A 15,565-nucleotide genomic window follows, 5' to 3' on the forward strand; every position below is an offset into this window, starting at 1 on the left:
TGTAACATAACTATAAATCCTAACGCAATATCGATTGTGGTTTCGATTTCGATACCCGCGATCGATCCAATCTACCATCTAAATCAATATTACAATCGAATAACGCTATCTCTACTATAAGCTATAAACGTGCAAAGTAGGGACGTTATTTTCCCAAGTTTCCGTGTTAGGAGATCGTTTTGACGTTAACGATTCGATAACGAAATTGGATATCAGAATTTCACATCGAAGTATGTAGATACTTTTAGGTTTAGTTCAAGTTAAAACTAAATATACAGTAAATTTTAATAACCAAGCCTATTATTTACTATGCCCAGCCTAGGCTCGAACCTAGAACCTCATGATCTGAAACCGTACAGACTTGCTATTGCACCAATCAGACAGGGGACAATTGGTCCAGAGATCCAGTAGTTAGTATTCCTGATCGAACAAAATCAAGGAATTTTGATGGTATTATGGTAATTTACAGCACGGTTTAGTAACGCTTGTCTAAAAATACACTAGATTATCATAATTTTTTTCGTGTAGATATATTTTTAACTAGCGGTCACCCTCGACTTCGTACACGTGGTCGTAGTTTTTCACAAATCCCGCGGGAACCACGTATTTTTCCCGGATCAAAAGTAGCCTATTTGTTAATCCATAGTAAAATCTATTTCCATTTCAGCCGAATCGCTTTAGTAGCCACAGCGCAAAGGAAGAACAAACATAAACAAACTTTCGCCTTTAGAATATTAGTGTGATAACACAACAGAAAAATCTCTCATTTAAAAAAATATGTGAATTTTGTATCTTCCAAGTTTAAACATTTTTTTGTTTACAGAAAATTGAAAACATACAAAAAAAACACGCGCGATTGAGAACATCCTTCTCTTTTTAACCGATTAGTATAGTCTTAATATAGAAAAAAGGAAATCCTCACGATTTAGTCCGAATCGAGAAGTCAAAGTTAAAGTCAAAATTTATTTATTTAAAATAGGCTTAGTATACAAGCTCTTTTGAAACGTCAGATATTAAACTTAAACTTAAGCTTAAGATAATGGTGATAATAATCATTTGAAAACTTAGAATGAAAGTTACGAGGGTTCCAAACGCGCCTTGGTTGAGAAGAGAGAAAAAAAAACTCATGATTTAGTGCAAATATAGAAGAGAAGAAAACTTCACGATTCTCGCCAACCCCGACATATCGGACAGTGTAAAAACGTAGCAAACCAATACGCTAATTAGACAATGATAACATCGGCTAACCAGTTCAAATTAGGATACGTATTGCACAGTGCGGGCATCTCGCAAGCACTGACAAAGCGCTGCGCCGCAGCTGTGCCGCGTGCTTTGTGAATGCAGTATAACTTTCCCGAGCCATTTTCGTCAAACCGCTGGAAAATATATTAGATATAATTGGTTAGGCTACAGTCACGCAATCGCATGCTAGCCCTGAATTAAATTTAATTGTACGTTGTTTTATTGTTTACAATATTTATGGAGTAAATATAAAAAAATATATTTTATTATTAGGTCTTAACCAGATCTTTGTCTGATACTTATCATCCGTAAATTGTCTCAAAATCTGTTAATCGAAATAATGCACTATAAAATAATTATTATTGTAATTTTACAAACAATATGTAGATATAAAAAGGTTATCAAACAGTTAAAAGTAAAGGCCAAAAAAGTGCTTCCAAAGTTGACGGGCAACTTAAAGCTACACAATTACGCACTGCCAACACTGAGGACTCATTACAAATTTCTTGGAGATGTAATTTTCCATTTTGTACTATGTGTATTGTATACATATTATTGTGTAGTTAAAAAACCTTATTTACTTCACTGGTTTTCCATTATAAAGCTGAAGAGTTAGTTTGATTGTTTGATTGAACGCGCTAATCTTAGGAACTACTGGTCCGATTTGAAAAATTCTTCCAGTGTTAGATAGCCCATTTATCGAGGAAGGCTATAGGCTATATATTATCCCCATATTAATACGGGAACGGGAACACCCGCGTGGCGCCAGCTAGTTACAGATATAATTCATTTTTTAACTCTTATGTTCGCAATCGAACAAAATCTGTGTCCTTGTTGTTTCTGTGTAAGTTTTACTAATTCAACAGAGACGCTAGTACTTCCCCGGTCGAGCTGTTACACAAAGGGCTCTACTATTACTAGCAGTACGTGGCACATCAACAATGGCATTACGATTTGCATATCGCCCGTGACCCTCCGGCCTTGCCACCTTGCGTGAACGCTTGTATTTTATTTACTTTTATATTTTATACCGCAAGTTTCGTTCCAAAACGTATACTTTAATTGCTCAAGAAAAAATTTATTATTAGCTTAATAAGAAGCACTACAATACCCTTGCTCTTCAAATAAAGAAAGTGAGCTACATATTAAGTACATGTATTTCAAAGCAAGAGTGAATATGCATATTTTATGCAAGCGCGCTATAACCACATCACTGTTTTCTTTAACATGCATGACTATAGTCCAACGCAAATCTACCATGAGGAAACCATGCGTACATAAATACTTTCCCAGATTAGCTCACAAACGAACTTTTAGGACAATTCTTCAATTGATAGGCATTAAACACCTACTAAACCAATTTTAAAAGTAGAGAGTCTTTTAAAAGCTGTTTAAAATGATATCAACATTTTTTTATCGGCTCTGCGTCAAAAATGCCAATGCTATTTTTGACAGCATGCCTTTTCCTCGTGTGCGTCAGTTTGCGCCAAAAATCATAACCAGACGTTCAAGGCATTCAAGTCTTAACGGGCAAGAGTAGCTTGTTAATTGCGGTGATGGTTGCCGGCACGTAGACAAAGTATTGCAGCACGTTGTTATGCACAGGTTACGATTTTTGCGTCACGGCATGAAAAGTAATCAAAAGATCCGAAGACTCCCAGAACAGTTTTACTAACTTTTTATACATTAGTAGTTAAAATTATCATTATTTTACAGTAAAATTATTCATTATACTCAATGATGTCAGAAGAATCTAATATCATTGATTATTATACTGGTAAAAAGAAAGACAATTAAAATTTTTAATCTAAATGAAGGTATCTGATTTTCATATCGGTACCATTATTTCTTTATTGTCTTTGATTACACTATATTTTTTACAGTGTCAATTTCGCATTGAAGACAAAAACAACAATATTTATCAATATAGAATTTTTTTTTTAATCATTCCGAATTGGACCGTTCACGTGGGTTTATACTCGATATTCCGCCTACATTCGCGGTATTAAAAAAAAGTATATCATTTTAAGTCAAGGACATATGAAATGATATGCTAATTGAGACATAAGTAGTCGTTAAAACACAGACTCTGAGAAGCAAGGTAATAAAGTTCGTAATTAATTACGTAGAAGTCACATTGATGTATTGTACCTACCTAATAAAAGTATCAAGTTTATTTGAAGCGTACGAGGTTTAAATAACGAACGAAAATTCTTTTACTCGAAAACAGCTAAGTGTGAAAGGGAATACTTAATAAGAAAATGTTTTACATATCATCCCAAGCCCGCCAACCCGCATCGGACCAGCGTGGTGGGTCTCGGCTCAATATCCCCTCTCCTAAGGACGGAGAAGTCCTGTAGGGTTCTCAAAATAGGCTGATAATGATAAATTATTTATTTTGACTAAAATCCCGGTAATCTTTAAAAATGTTTAGTTCGTATACCAGCTGGCCTGTACACTAACTTTAGTCTATTAGCTACCTAATACTCGTATAATTAACATCAAATCAATAACAACCGAAGTTTTCGTATTTCGTAAAACCCATTGTTAACTTAAATCACAATGAAACATACACTGGTTAACAATTTCGATCAGTTAGCAATAAATTAATAGTGAATACGAAATTAAGTGACTTAAGAATCATTAATAATAGCTAGTTGGTAATTTGCGTGTAAATCCACTAAAGTTCCTCAAAATGAGTGATTAGGCCAACAGATCTGAATTGATCAATCTTAACTTTTGTAATGATGAAGTATGAACTCGATCGACACGCAAACACACACAAACGTTTGCATTTATAAGTGTATCTCGTAAACGTAATGAATGTGGAAGCCGCGCAAGTGAAGTAAGTCCCCGTGCGCTGGGCGGGCTCTGCTCCGGGGCGACGACCGGCGCTGACACACAGCGGCGGGTGGCAACGGCCTAGCGTGACCTCGTGCGTGACCCAAGGGGTTGTGACGCGAGCCCACGTGTGAGGGTGACGTGAGCGACCCGCGGACTAGCCCGCTTACGGTTCAATGCTGGGTTTCAGGGTTCCCAAAGTCCACAAGGAACCCATAAAGTATCGCCACGTTCGTTTTTCTGTCCGCGGTTTATCGCAAAGACTATATATCTAGATCGCTGTTATTTAGCATGAGTATTGAGTATGAACATAAAAAATTTTGACAGTCGTAAAATAAGATCTTGAAAAATATCCTTTCTCATAGTGTGGGGTACCGTTGGATAGGTCTTTAAAAAAATTTCGTGGTCCTGGAAACACTATTTTTCAATTTAGGTGTCCGTTTGTAAAATATTATTTCATTTTATCTACGGAACCGCACATTGCGCGTGGCCCGACACGCACTTGGCCGGTTTTTATAACATATGCATTATGCAACATTAATATCTAAAGGTAACTAGCGGACGCCCGCGACTCCTTTTTCATCCGTCCGTGAATTTATGCATTTTTAAATCCCGAGAGATATTTTTCCGGAAAAAAGTACCAATTAAGTATTTATCTCTATACCAAATTACATCTAAATCAGTTCAAAGACGAGTTCGCATTTATAATATTTAGCAACCGACAAAATATTTAACGACTTCTCTGGCGTAGTTCCGTGGTTCTCAACAAAAGATTCAATTCAAATCCCAGCTCGGGTCACTTTCAGGGTCGGGACAGTCATGCCAGTCAAGAGATTTGGCCTGGGAATAGGCATTACGGCATCAACCCATATTCGGCTCACTGCTGAGCTCGAGTCTCCTCTCAGAATGAGAGGGGTTAGGCCAGTAGTCCACCACGCTGGCCCAATGCGGATTGGCAGACTTCACACACGCAGAGAGTTAAGATAATTCTCTGGTATGCAGGTTTCCTCACGATGTTTTCCTTCACCGATTGAGACACGTGATATTTAATTTCTTAAAATGCACACAACTGAAAAGTTGGAGGTGCATGCCCCGGACCGGATTCGAACCCACACCCTCCGGAATCGGAGGCAGAGGTCATATCCACTGGGCTATCACAGCTCATAGGCATTGGTTATGGTAAAATCAATTCAAAAACTCATTTATTTGAAGTAGGCTAAGTTTACAAGCTTTTGAAACATCAACTTATGTCATGATTTAATGTTGGTAATTAAATTAAAGTAATTAAAGTTCAAACAATCTGTTACCATATAAGTTAACCGCCAGGTGGTCTGACAACTAAGCAAGTCACAAATAATCACTGATTGTATAAGGCACACAACTGGGCGGTTTGGAAGTTCCTACAAAAAGCCTATAATAGTCCAATAGTGATGGTAGCTGCACTTATCGTCAGGTTCATTGCTCTGTCAGTTATATTAATGCAAAAAAAAAAATTCTTTAACATTAACTGATACTAAAACATCCAATAACTTTAGTGGACAATGACAAGTGACTGATTTATTAACATTTTTACCTGCAGGTCAGCTATAGCGGGGGTCACGCATGGCCACATTCACATTGTAATATTATGTTCAATGAGCCAAAGCATGCAGGAATAACAGGAACTTACATGTTACAGGATTACTAACTGACAATAGTCTGTGTGAAAAAAAGGTTTTAATATCTCTTTACTGTTATGTATAACAGTAAAAACAGTTTATATGCAAAAATTATGCCCAGCATTTACATAGCAATGTAAAATTTCTGACCCCCTCCAGCATAGTATTACTATTATGTATGGTAGTTAGACACTTTTTTGATTTTTATCAAATAAAGTAAACTAAGTGTGGATAGCCTGGTAAAAATCAGTTGGTTTTAGTTTTATTACAAAGCTAATACCTATATGTTTTCAAGAATGATGGAATTACATGGAATTTCAATTTTATTATGATAAATTAGAACTTCGCCTGAGAATAAGTGATATAAAAGAGTATAATATGAATTGTACAAAAGCTATAAATTTTATATATTGTATAAAGGAAAAGCTTTTTTAAAAAACCTTCCACTCTCAGAATGAATGTCAACTTGTTGGTATACAATGAAAGTTCTCTTATCTACAGTATAAGTCAAGTCAATATTTAACAAGTTAGTAACCTATTTAAATATTTATCTAGATACTATCTATAAACTACCTCCAATGGCAAATTTCATCTTTGTATTTTAAGCGGTTTTTGAGATTTCGTGAAGAATGTCCTTGTGCATTTATATATTAAGATTTTTTAGTTCCATATTAAATAAAGTAGTCTCAGTATAACTACAATCAGATTGTATATTTTAACTTAACATTTTGTTGTAATATAAAAGGGAAGATCCAGTTATCTGCAATATAGTTCTTCAATAGTTCAAAGAGTTGGGCGAGTGACCCAGCTGTCATCATTTAACCATATTTTTTTTATTCTTTACAAGTTATCCCTTGACTGCAATCTGATGGTAAGTGATGATGCAATCTAAGATTGGAAGCAGGCTAACTTGTTAGGAGGAGGATGAAAATCCACACTCCCTTATACACAAAATCATACCGGAACGGTCTTTACCGGTAGGGTGGTACCTAGCCATGGCCGAAGCCTCCCACCAGCCAAAATCGAATATTATTTATATATATACAGATAATCTTTCATCTTTTTAGCATGATATTTAAGTGTTATACTCGTCTATCTTAATTTTATCATAGCATTTGTGCAATATTTAACCTGTAGTCTACTATTCTATATAACAATATTACATGTTAAATATTGCCAATGACTTGTATCAGCGCATACTGATTGACGCGCAACGAAATATAAACAATAACAAAAACATAACCCCAATCCTACCTTGATACTGAGCAAACCGCTGTTTGTTCTTTTCCGCAAGATTTTTCTCCTCTTCTTTCTTCTTTGCCTCTTTTTCCTCTTCCCTCTTCTTTACAAGCTCTTGCTTACCAACGGGTATGATAGAAGAACTTTGCGATTCATTGTATTTCAGTGCCGATTCAAACTGTTGTAAATTATCGTACAACGGTGCGTTTTTAACGGGAACCTTCGTCTTTTTTGAGTATAAAACTTTTATCGGATCAAATTTAGAACTGCTGGCACTAGTTTCTGATTCGGAGGACGAAGTTGAAGACATTTTTCGCGTAATTTATTATTTTGCATAACATTACAGCAAATAAAAATTATAAACAAAATGATTTAAATGAATGACATTTGACATTGACACTGACAGCTACTATCGATATCATGACCATCGACAATCATGTTTATTTTGAACACTTTGGAGGTAAAGGGTTCTAGGTTATTTATTTCTGTAGTTTGTCGAATACCCTCAAATACCTTATACTATAAAATACAAGAATGTTATTATGCAACACATCCTAATAAAGTAGTTATTCATTTGTTTTAAAGCAACAATAACTAATCTTGTATATTGATAATAACAGGTAGTAATGAATTACCAACGTTCGCAAGTTGTTTGACTTGGTGCGTGTTTTTTACACTGGCATTAAACGCTGGCATTGCAGTCATAGCGATCTCGTGATAGAATGTTGAAGGCTCTTCCTATCTCCAATAATGTATTTAATTACAGCAATTATGAAAGCAATAAACTAGAATAACATTCAATGCCTTTTCTGATATTTTAACACATAAATATACTTTTTTAAACCTTAGAATATATTACATATTTTGCTACTCCATAATAGATGGCGCTAGTATAAGTTCATCTTTGAAAATTAAAATAAGTTAATGCCATTTAATGATAATATTATGTAAACTTAGGTTATATGGAATAAATTAGATATTATCTTGATATGTCGAACTCATTGCCAATGTTGCGATAGTACTATTCAACAAGGTCTTCGTAGTAATATGCAGTAGGAAGTAAACGAACCAAGGTCAACTGGAATTTATCTGGCAAACGACTTTATAAGAGAAAATGTTATGAAATAATAATAATATTATATTTATAGCAGTGTATATTGCTAGGAAATGCTTCTTTATGTACTCAATAATAATTAATTAATGTTTTTATAGTAAAATAATAACAACGATTAAAAAAAGCCTAATGTGATAAATGCCGAAGGTTTGTTAACGGGACGTCAACTGTGATAGGTACCGGGGGTTTAGGTGAGTGCAAAAGCATTGCGTGTAGAGCCCGAGGGCTAACACTAAGTCCTCTCATGTTCTTCCGTAATTAACTGATGATGCATAATGAAAAATATTCTTTGCGATTTTAAATCGATTATGAATAATTTATTGGTTAGATTGCTAAGTTTTCTTATTATTCTTCACGTTATTTAATTTAATTAAAAGTCTCGATTAATTTATTGGTTACGTAATCTACATCGAGCATTGTGCGTCGTAGTCGCGAGCCGGTCTCTGTGATCATTCCAATATGGCTGACGAGTCAACGCTCTAGTCACGCCACTACGTACAATTTTCACTTTTAGTTTTCCCTGCTTTACGCTGTTACATAATTAAAAATAAATTATACATATAAAAACTCACATCTTTATTTTAAAGATTATGACGTTTATTTACATTTGCGTATAGCCGTTACTTGAAATTAAAAATGACATTTAAAAACAACTTGTAGGCACTGTTTTATAAGAATAAAAAAGGATACCTAGATTAAAAATTCTTAATGATTTTCTCCGAATGAAAGTTTATAACAAGTAGGTATATACCTACCTATATTTTAGTAATGTTGCAGCACATTACCGATTACAGTCTGAATTCATAAATTAAAACTTTACTGTGAATAACAATGAGCAATGACAGCGAAGTGAGATAAAAACAAAATGAAACAATGCACAAGAAAGTGGCAAGCAAACTGAAAACAAAAGTCAACGATTAAAACTCAACACTGCAATTATAGAGAGAGGGCTGCATTGTGGAGTTTTTGCCATATTGTTTCGTCTTGTCATTTTCTATATCATGGTTGCCTTGCCTTCCGCGCATTGTTATCGGAAAATTTATTTCATCCTTTGTTTTGTTTTGAAATAGCGATTGATAAATGTACCAAAGAAGATAATGACATTAAGGCTCTTTCCGCGCTGCAATCCAATCAAATCTGAGAAACCAAAGTAGCCTCCTAATCGTATTAAAAATAATTGTGCACTAGGACCGGATTTAGATTTCTGAATCCGAGAATATTTCCGATTCGAAATTCAGTCCCTCTTCGTTTTAAAACAAAGCTACAGATTAGCCAGGACTTAAACACCAGACCAGATGAATAAATGTAGAATTTATAAACCTCTAAATCTACTCAGACTTAATTAAATTGACCTAAACCTTGTACTATGTATATATGTATTATGTGCCTAAACTAATGTAATCATTATTGACTTCGCCCGAACAGTTTGTTGAAAAATGTAATTGCATTTTTTTATTATTCTTTTTCTGTGTTTCAGAGAGTGCGCTGTGCGGTGCGCGGCGCGGAGTGCGGGGTGCGCGCCGCCTCTATGCCGCATCGACGCAGGTTCGACATACACCGGGACGTCGCCAGGTGATCTCGTCGCTCTGCTACTTTGCCTTCAACGATACCTTCATTTTCAAATACACCTTAATTTTTACTTAAAGTACTTTTTTATGTAGTATTTTTTTAGTTTATGCCTTTCTTATAATTTTAATTTCATTAAAATTCAATCTTATCGTCATATATTTATATCAAATGAATGCATTGGTAATTTGATAATTTTACCGTCTATTAAAATTGTAACTTATAACTTCTTCCTTGTCATCTCGTTGTAAAAAGTTGGCATATTAGCCTACGTAAGCCTTCTAATATACTACTTATAATGTCTAATCACTATTTACCGTTTACAAATATTTATAATTTACGAATATATATTTATTTTAAATAAAAACCCCCAGGTACACATGTTGATTGCCACAACAAATTCAAATACATATTAATAATCAATATCAAATTCTTTTATAATTTAATAATATTATTTTATTCACCAAAGAACATATAGTATTAGTTTTGTAACTATTTGTATACATCAATTTGCGTATAGTATTGATATTGTTTTTCTGGTTATTGAGAAATTCTGAGTTTCTAAACATTTTATAGTTAGCTAGTTTATAAGTAAAGTCTTATTAAGTTTAAACAGATAAACCACTCAGAATTAATTGTTTTATAGCAAATTCCAGAAAAAGGAGCGCATGGGTTTGCGTAGACGATATGGGTAGACTCTGGGTAGGTATGTCTACATTATAGTTTACTATATCCAGCTATTGTACTATTATAAATAATATTATAAGGTTTTGGGAAAATATTGATGTTTCATGGAACTTAAAGAGCCATCTTTGTTACATCATTTTGTGCCTTAATAACACGGTAACAAATCTAGGTTCATTTTCCATTTAAATATGCACTACTAACAAAAACAAAGTTAAGAAATATGTATTATATTATGTACGCTACTGGAGAGTTTGAAAATAAACATAGGTGTATCGCAACGTTGTCTTGCTTATACATATTAATAATTATTATGGCATACCTACTTACATGTCTATAATATAGTACAATGCATTTATTTTTTTCCTTTTGCATATCTCATTTAACTAATATCACTTTTAATTTTGCCATTCCATTTGAGTTTGCTTATTATTTTGGCAGCATTACATCACATTATTATTAAACATTAGAAAGCACATCTAACATTTGGAACTTTGAAATGCGTGAGAGCCAACTGTTTTCGTCTCCACAGGTCGCTGTTGAAGAGGAGCGGAGAGCTGGGGGTGAGGTAACCTGGCCGGAGAGAGAGTCAACCAAACGACAATACAATACCGTCATGTGTTCCGTAACCCAGTACCTAAGCGTTACATAGTTTAGTACATCGAATAATGTACCATCCGTCCAAACGCTGCCAAACTTTAAAAACGAATTTATTAGTGTTTATTGTGTGTAGTCTTAGTTCGTGAGTGTAGTGTTGGACTCGTGTTGGACTGTTGGGCCACCTGCGCCAGCGCGCGTGGTGAGGCGCGGCACGGTGGCGGGGACGCATGCGCCGACGGCTCCGGCGTTGGCGATGCCATTTATTGAAGACGAATGGTGGTCAGCGGACAATGAGGGCAGGATGGTCGATCTCTCCAATTGCCTTCAGGTAATAAGAAATACTAACTGTAACTACTAACCTTAATAACACAGAACACTCACTTCTGTAGTCCCACGGTGGGTACGAATACAGGCTCAGAATACAGACCTATTCAGTTATATTTTTTTGGGAAAGAAGCTGAGAATTTTTAGATGAAAGAAAACTCAATGTTTCATAGCCTGACTCACTACTTGAACCCAGATCCTCGAGATCCAAAGACACAATAAACTTACCACTGGATCAAATAGGTAGTAAGTTTTATATATTAGACTAGCGAATGCCTGCCACTCCATTCACGTGAAATTCTGTTTTTTGCAAATCCCGCGGGAACCAAGAATTTTTCTGAGATAAAAAGTATACCTAGTAACCTGTGTCCAAAGATACAATTTAACTCCCCAAATCTGTTCATCGGCTACGGCTACTTTTAAAAAAAAATATTAAATTTTGTTTGAATGGCCGTTTCCAGGACGCGGTAGCCGCGAGTGGTCAAGCAGCGACACAGTTCCAGCTCCAGATGGCGACGTCTCTGGGCGAGCTGTCGCAGGCGGAGCTCTCCAACTTCGTGGGCGGACTGACGCTGGAGGCGGACGGGTCGGACGCCGCCGACCCGGACGACATCCTCAAGCAGCTGGGCGAGACCGCGTTTGACAACTTTGACACATTCTTCACCGACCTGACGAATTCCACCGCATCTGGAATGCCACATGTTGAAATTAAGGTAGGTTAATAGTGATTTGTTTACGGAACAAACTAATGGACACCTGATGTCCGATTAAAATACCATAACCTACAATAGCTATACTACGCAAAACGTTCTAAGAAAACTTGGTAACATGCGCTGTGAGTTCTAAAAATAATTTTGGTACTTTTTGGTTAAGATACTATTTCATGAGGTTTGAATAATATAATTTACACAAATTGAGGGACGGTGATAATAAAATTTCTTTATTTCTTTGTTTGTTTACACTAATCTTCAAAACTACTAAACCGACTTTCATGCAGTTTCTACAAACACATAAGTAGGATCGACTAGGATGTTAATTAAACAAATTCAAGTTGTTTTTTAGGTAGTAAACGTACATTGACATAATTTTATCTAAGAAATTCACGCAAGATCTATTCTGACTAATAGGCACTTATTGATATTACTAGTTAAATCCATGAGCCTTGTATTAATTAGTACATTCATATTTTTTCAGCAAGAAGAAAACAACAACATATCGCCAACGCCCGGGAGTCAATTACAAAACTCTTATTATCAACAAAATCAGCTCGGTCTGCCAAATAACGGCCAACAACGGTTGCAGCAACTGTTGCGTTCAGGCACTAGCGCCATCAACCATGCGGTTGCAAACAATATAAACAATGGAAGATACAACATCGCTTCGGCGAATCCCTTGCTCGCTGAGAAACTAGCAGCGACATCTAGTGGTATAAAGCAAGAACCTATGAGTTCAGATTACAATGGAACGAGTATGAACTATGGGAATGCTTCACCTATGCAGCGGGTGCCGAGTGGGAAGCCGCAGGTTCACGACGCTGGTGGAGGAAAAGGTAAGCTTTAATTTTTTAATTACTTACTTTTAAGTTACTGTTCTCAATATGACGTTACTTTTAAAAATTATAAGAGTGACATCTAGCGTCAAATAGCGACACTAAGTTGAAACGTATTTCCAACGTTGTTTTTACATCTCAACATAGATGGCGCTTCAATAGAACGCAAGTAAATCATATAGTTATGTACCACTAGATGGCGTTCTCAATCATAAAATGAAAATGCATTTGGCCTAATATTTGTGTTGCATCGCCTAGGCTCTATGCCGGTGTATGCAGTTTTCTCTCGATCACAATCCACTTTCAATTTCCGCTTGAGGAAGTGTGATTTTCCTTTCGCGATTCGCCGCTTTTACCTGGAGACTATTAGGTCGAAGAAGTTAGAAAGTTTTTGCCGTAAAATTAATATTAAGTAGATAAGTAGGTAGGTAGATAGATATGCTTACTTAAATTACAGCTTTTCTTGATGAGTACTGTTTACCAACAAAAAAATTGGAAATTAAGGTAGAAAATGTGGCATGTCATTTCATAACTTATTTATTTTAAATTATGTATGGTTTGTTTATAAAATGTTATAAAAATACATTAACCATGTAATTGTTCTAAGCTTCTTAATCAAATGTATTTTCATTAATTTAAAAACAAGTTATTAGGGTGATAATGTTAAATTTATTAACAAACACTATCAGATGCTAATGATAGTGACCGGGAACGACTTATCGTGCTCTCCGAGGTACAGAGGTACACAACACAATCAACTTGAATGTTTCTTAAAAGAAAAAACTCTAGTCTAAAGTATCTCTAGCCCGAGTCCCGACCTAGGATTCGAACTCAGGATTACGACTTCGAATTTGTGATCCGAAACGCTGCCCAACGTAACAATCCTGCTTATGTCAGCCAAGCAATGCTTTATGTCATCATTACGATATTCCGGTCAACATTCAACTGTGAAATTAAAGGCACATAAGACAATGTAGCAGATTCTTTTAAATAAGTATATCGGTTTATTAAAAGTACCTACCTTTTTTAAAGAAATTCTTTCCTACTTTTAAATCAATACTAACATTAGAAATGCGATAGTATAGTAAGTCTGTCTGTCTGTTAGTTACCTTTTCACGACAAAACAACTGAACTATGGTTTGGATGAAATTTAATTTAAAGATAAACTGGACCTTGGCGCAGAACATATGCTACTTTTTATCCCGGAAAAATCCACGATTTTCGCGGGATGCGTAAAATTGAATTACTTGGGAACGGAGTCGCAGGCATCCTCTAGTATATTTTATATTTCCTACGCATAAAATATAAGATTACTTACATCTATACCTTATGTGTACGTCATATCTACGTTAAAAATATCTTGTACAAATGTATTCTGTGGAGTGTACCTACTTGGTCAACGAATTTCCCAGCCGGGAAAGTGGCCCGGCCTAATCTCTGTTTTTCTAAAATTGACTTTCGTTTTAAATATAATATTCCGTCGTAAACACAGTGGCGCCCCCGCGCGGCCGGAAGTGAAAGCCTCTCGCGAGATGTCGGCAGGCGGCAGGCTTTCTCTAATATCTTATATTACTATCGGAGCGGGGATTTAACTGCCTAGAAGCTAGAAGGCAATTATCAAAAAATATTAGGTATACTCCTGCTTTAATAAAATATAAGAACCTAGATATCTCTTAAGAGAAAAGAAAAGTTCAATATTACACCACAAAAAAATTCAGTAAACTTCCAAATGTCCGTCTGATTAATTGCCAGCTTAATAAGAATATACTACCTACTATTTATCCAGAATAAAATTTTATTCGTAATGTTTGAATCGTCCAAAAGAACCCGCTACTTTCTTTATTGTGACATAGTAGTAGTTAGTTAGTTATCGACCCATGCACTCACTGCAGAGCTCGAGTCTCCTCTCAGAATGGGAGGGGTTTGGCTACCACGCTGGCCCAATGCGGATTGGCTGACTTCACACATGCAGAGAATTAAGAAAATTCTCTGGTATGCAGGTTTCCTCACGATGTTTTCCTTCACCATTTGAGACACGTGATATTTAATTTCTTAAAATGCACACAACTGAAAAGTTGGAGGTGCATTGCCCCGGACTGGATTCGAACCCACACCCGCCAGAATCGGAGGCAGAGGTTATATCCACTGGGCTATCACGGCTCATAGTATTATAGTAGCTGTGACATATGTATCTTAAAGCTATTATCGTGAAATGAAAAAAAAATGGGTCCAATTTGTAGTGCTTCTGTTAATCATTAACCAACAACGTTTGTAGTGTAGTTGTAATGAAATTCCGCGTGGAGTTTCCGCTGGATTATCCCAAAACATCACACTTCATTTAGGTAAGCTAGATGAGTGACCTGGTTCCCGTACCTACACGACTAATAGGTATTTCATATAAATCACGTACTTACTTCCTAATTAAGGAGACAAGCACGCCTTGAATGAATAGGTAACGAACTTCACGTTTTTTTGACTTTAGTTCACGAGGTCCTGGTTAGGGTAGGGGTAGTTGAAAGTTAACATCGAGTTTCACGCGGACGAAGTCGCGGGTGTCCGCAAGTAAACCTTTAATATGTGGAATGTTTATCAACAATCAAATTTAAAAATAAAAGTAGAAAATGCATGTCATTTCATACCCAATTTATTTTAAATTTTGTATTGTTCTACATAGGTAAAATGTTGAAAAAAAATTATATATATAAAAATTACATTTATTAATGTGGCCGAGACTTTACAGTTGGCTTT

At 35.7% G+C, this 15,565-nt stretch overlaps 2 protein-coding genes across 8 annotated transcripts in view; one reads left to right on the plus strand and one right to left on the minus strand.

The window, feature by feature from the left end:
* Positions 1-7,367, minus strand: part of LOC112051405 (U7 snRNA-associated Sm-like protein LSm11) — a 58,828-nt gene extending 51,461 nt beyond the window's left edge. Inside the window, exon 1 of the mRNA XM_024090031.2 lies at positions 6,996-7,367. Coding sequence (XP_023945799.1) covers positions 6,996-7,290 — 295 coding nt within the window. The 5' untranslated portion in view covers positions 7,291-7,367. The remainder of the gene's footprint in view (positions 1-6,995) is intronic.
* The window catches only part of LOC112051403 (ecdysone-induced protein 74EF), a 249,748-nt gene that overhangs the window by 91,711 nt on the left and 142,472 nt on the right, over positions 1-15,565 (plus strand). For 5 of the 7 annotated variants that reach the window (XM_024090026.2, XM_052891429.1, XM_024090029.2 and 2 more), the window contains 4 exons: positions 9,572-9,666; positions 10,877-11,272; positions 11,730-11,981; positions 12,463-12,817. In XM_024090026.2, the coding sequence (XP_023945794.1) occupies positions 11,198-11,272; positions 11,730-11,981; positions 12,463-12,817 (682 nt within the window). In that variant the 5' untranslated portion in view covers positions 9,572-9,666; positions 10,877-11,197. Of the gene's footprint in view, positions 1-9,571; positions 9,667-10,876; positions 11,273-11,729; positions 11,982-12,462; positions 12,818-15,565 lie in introns of those variants that run through there. The other 2 variants (XR_008252435.1, XR_008252436.1) reach the window with 1 other exon arrangement.

The sequence above is a fragment of the Bicyclus anynana genome, chromosome 4 (genome assembly GCF_947172395.1).
Source record: "Bicyclus anynana chromosome 4, ilBicAnyn1.1, whole genome shotgun sequence".
In the NCBI taxonomy this organism is placed as follows: Eukaryota; Metazoa; Arthropoda; class Insecta; order Lepidoptera; family Nymphalidae; genus Bicyclus; species Bicyclus anynana.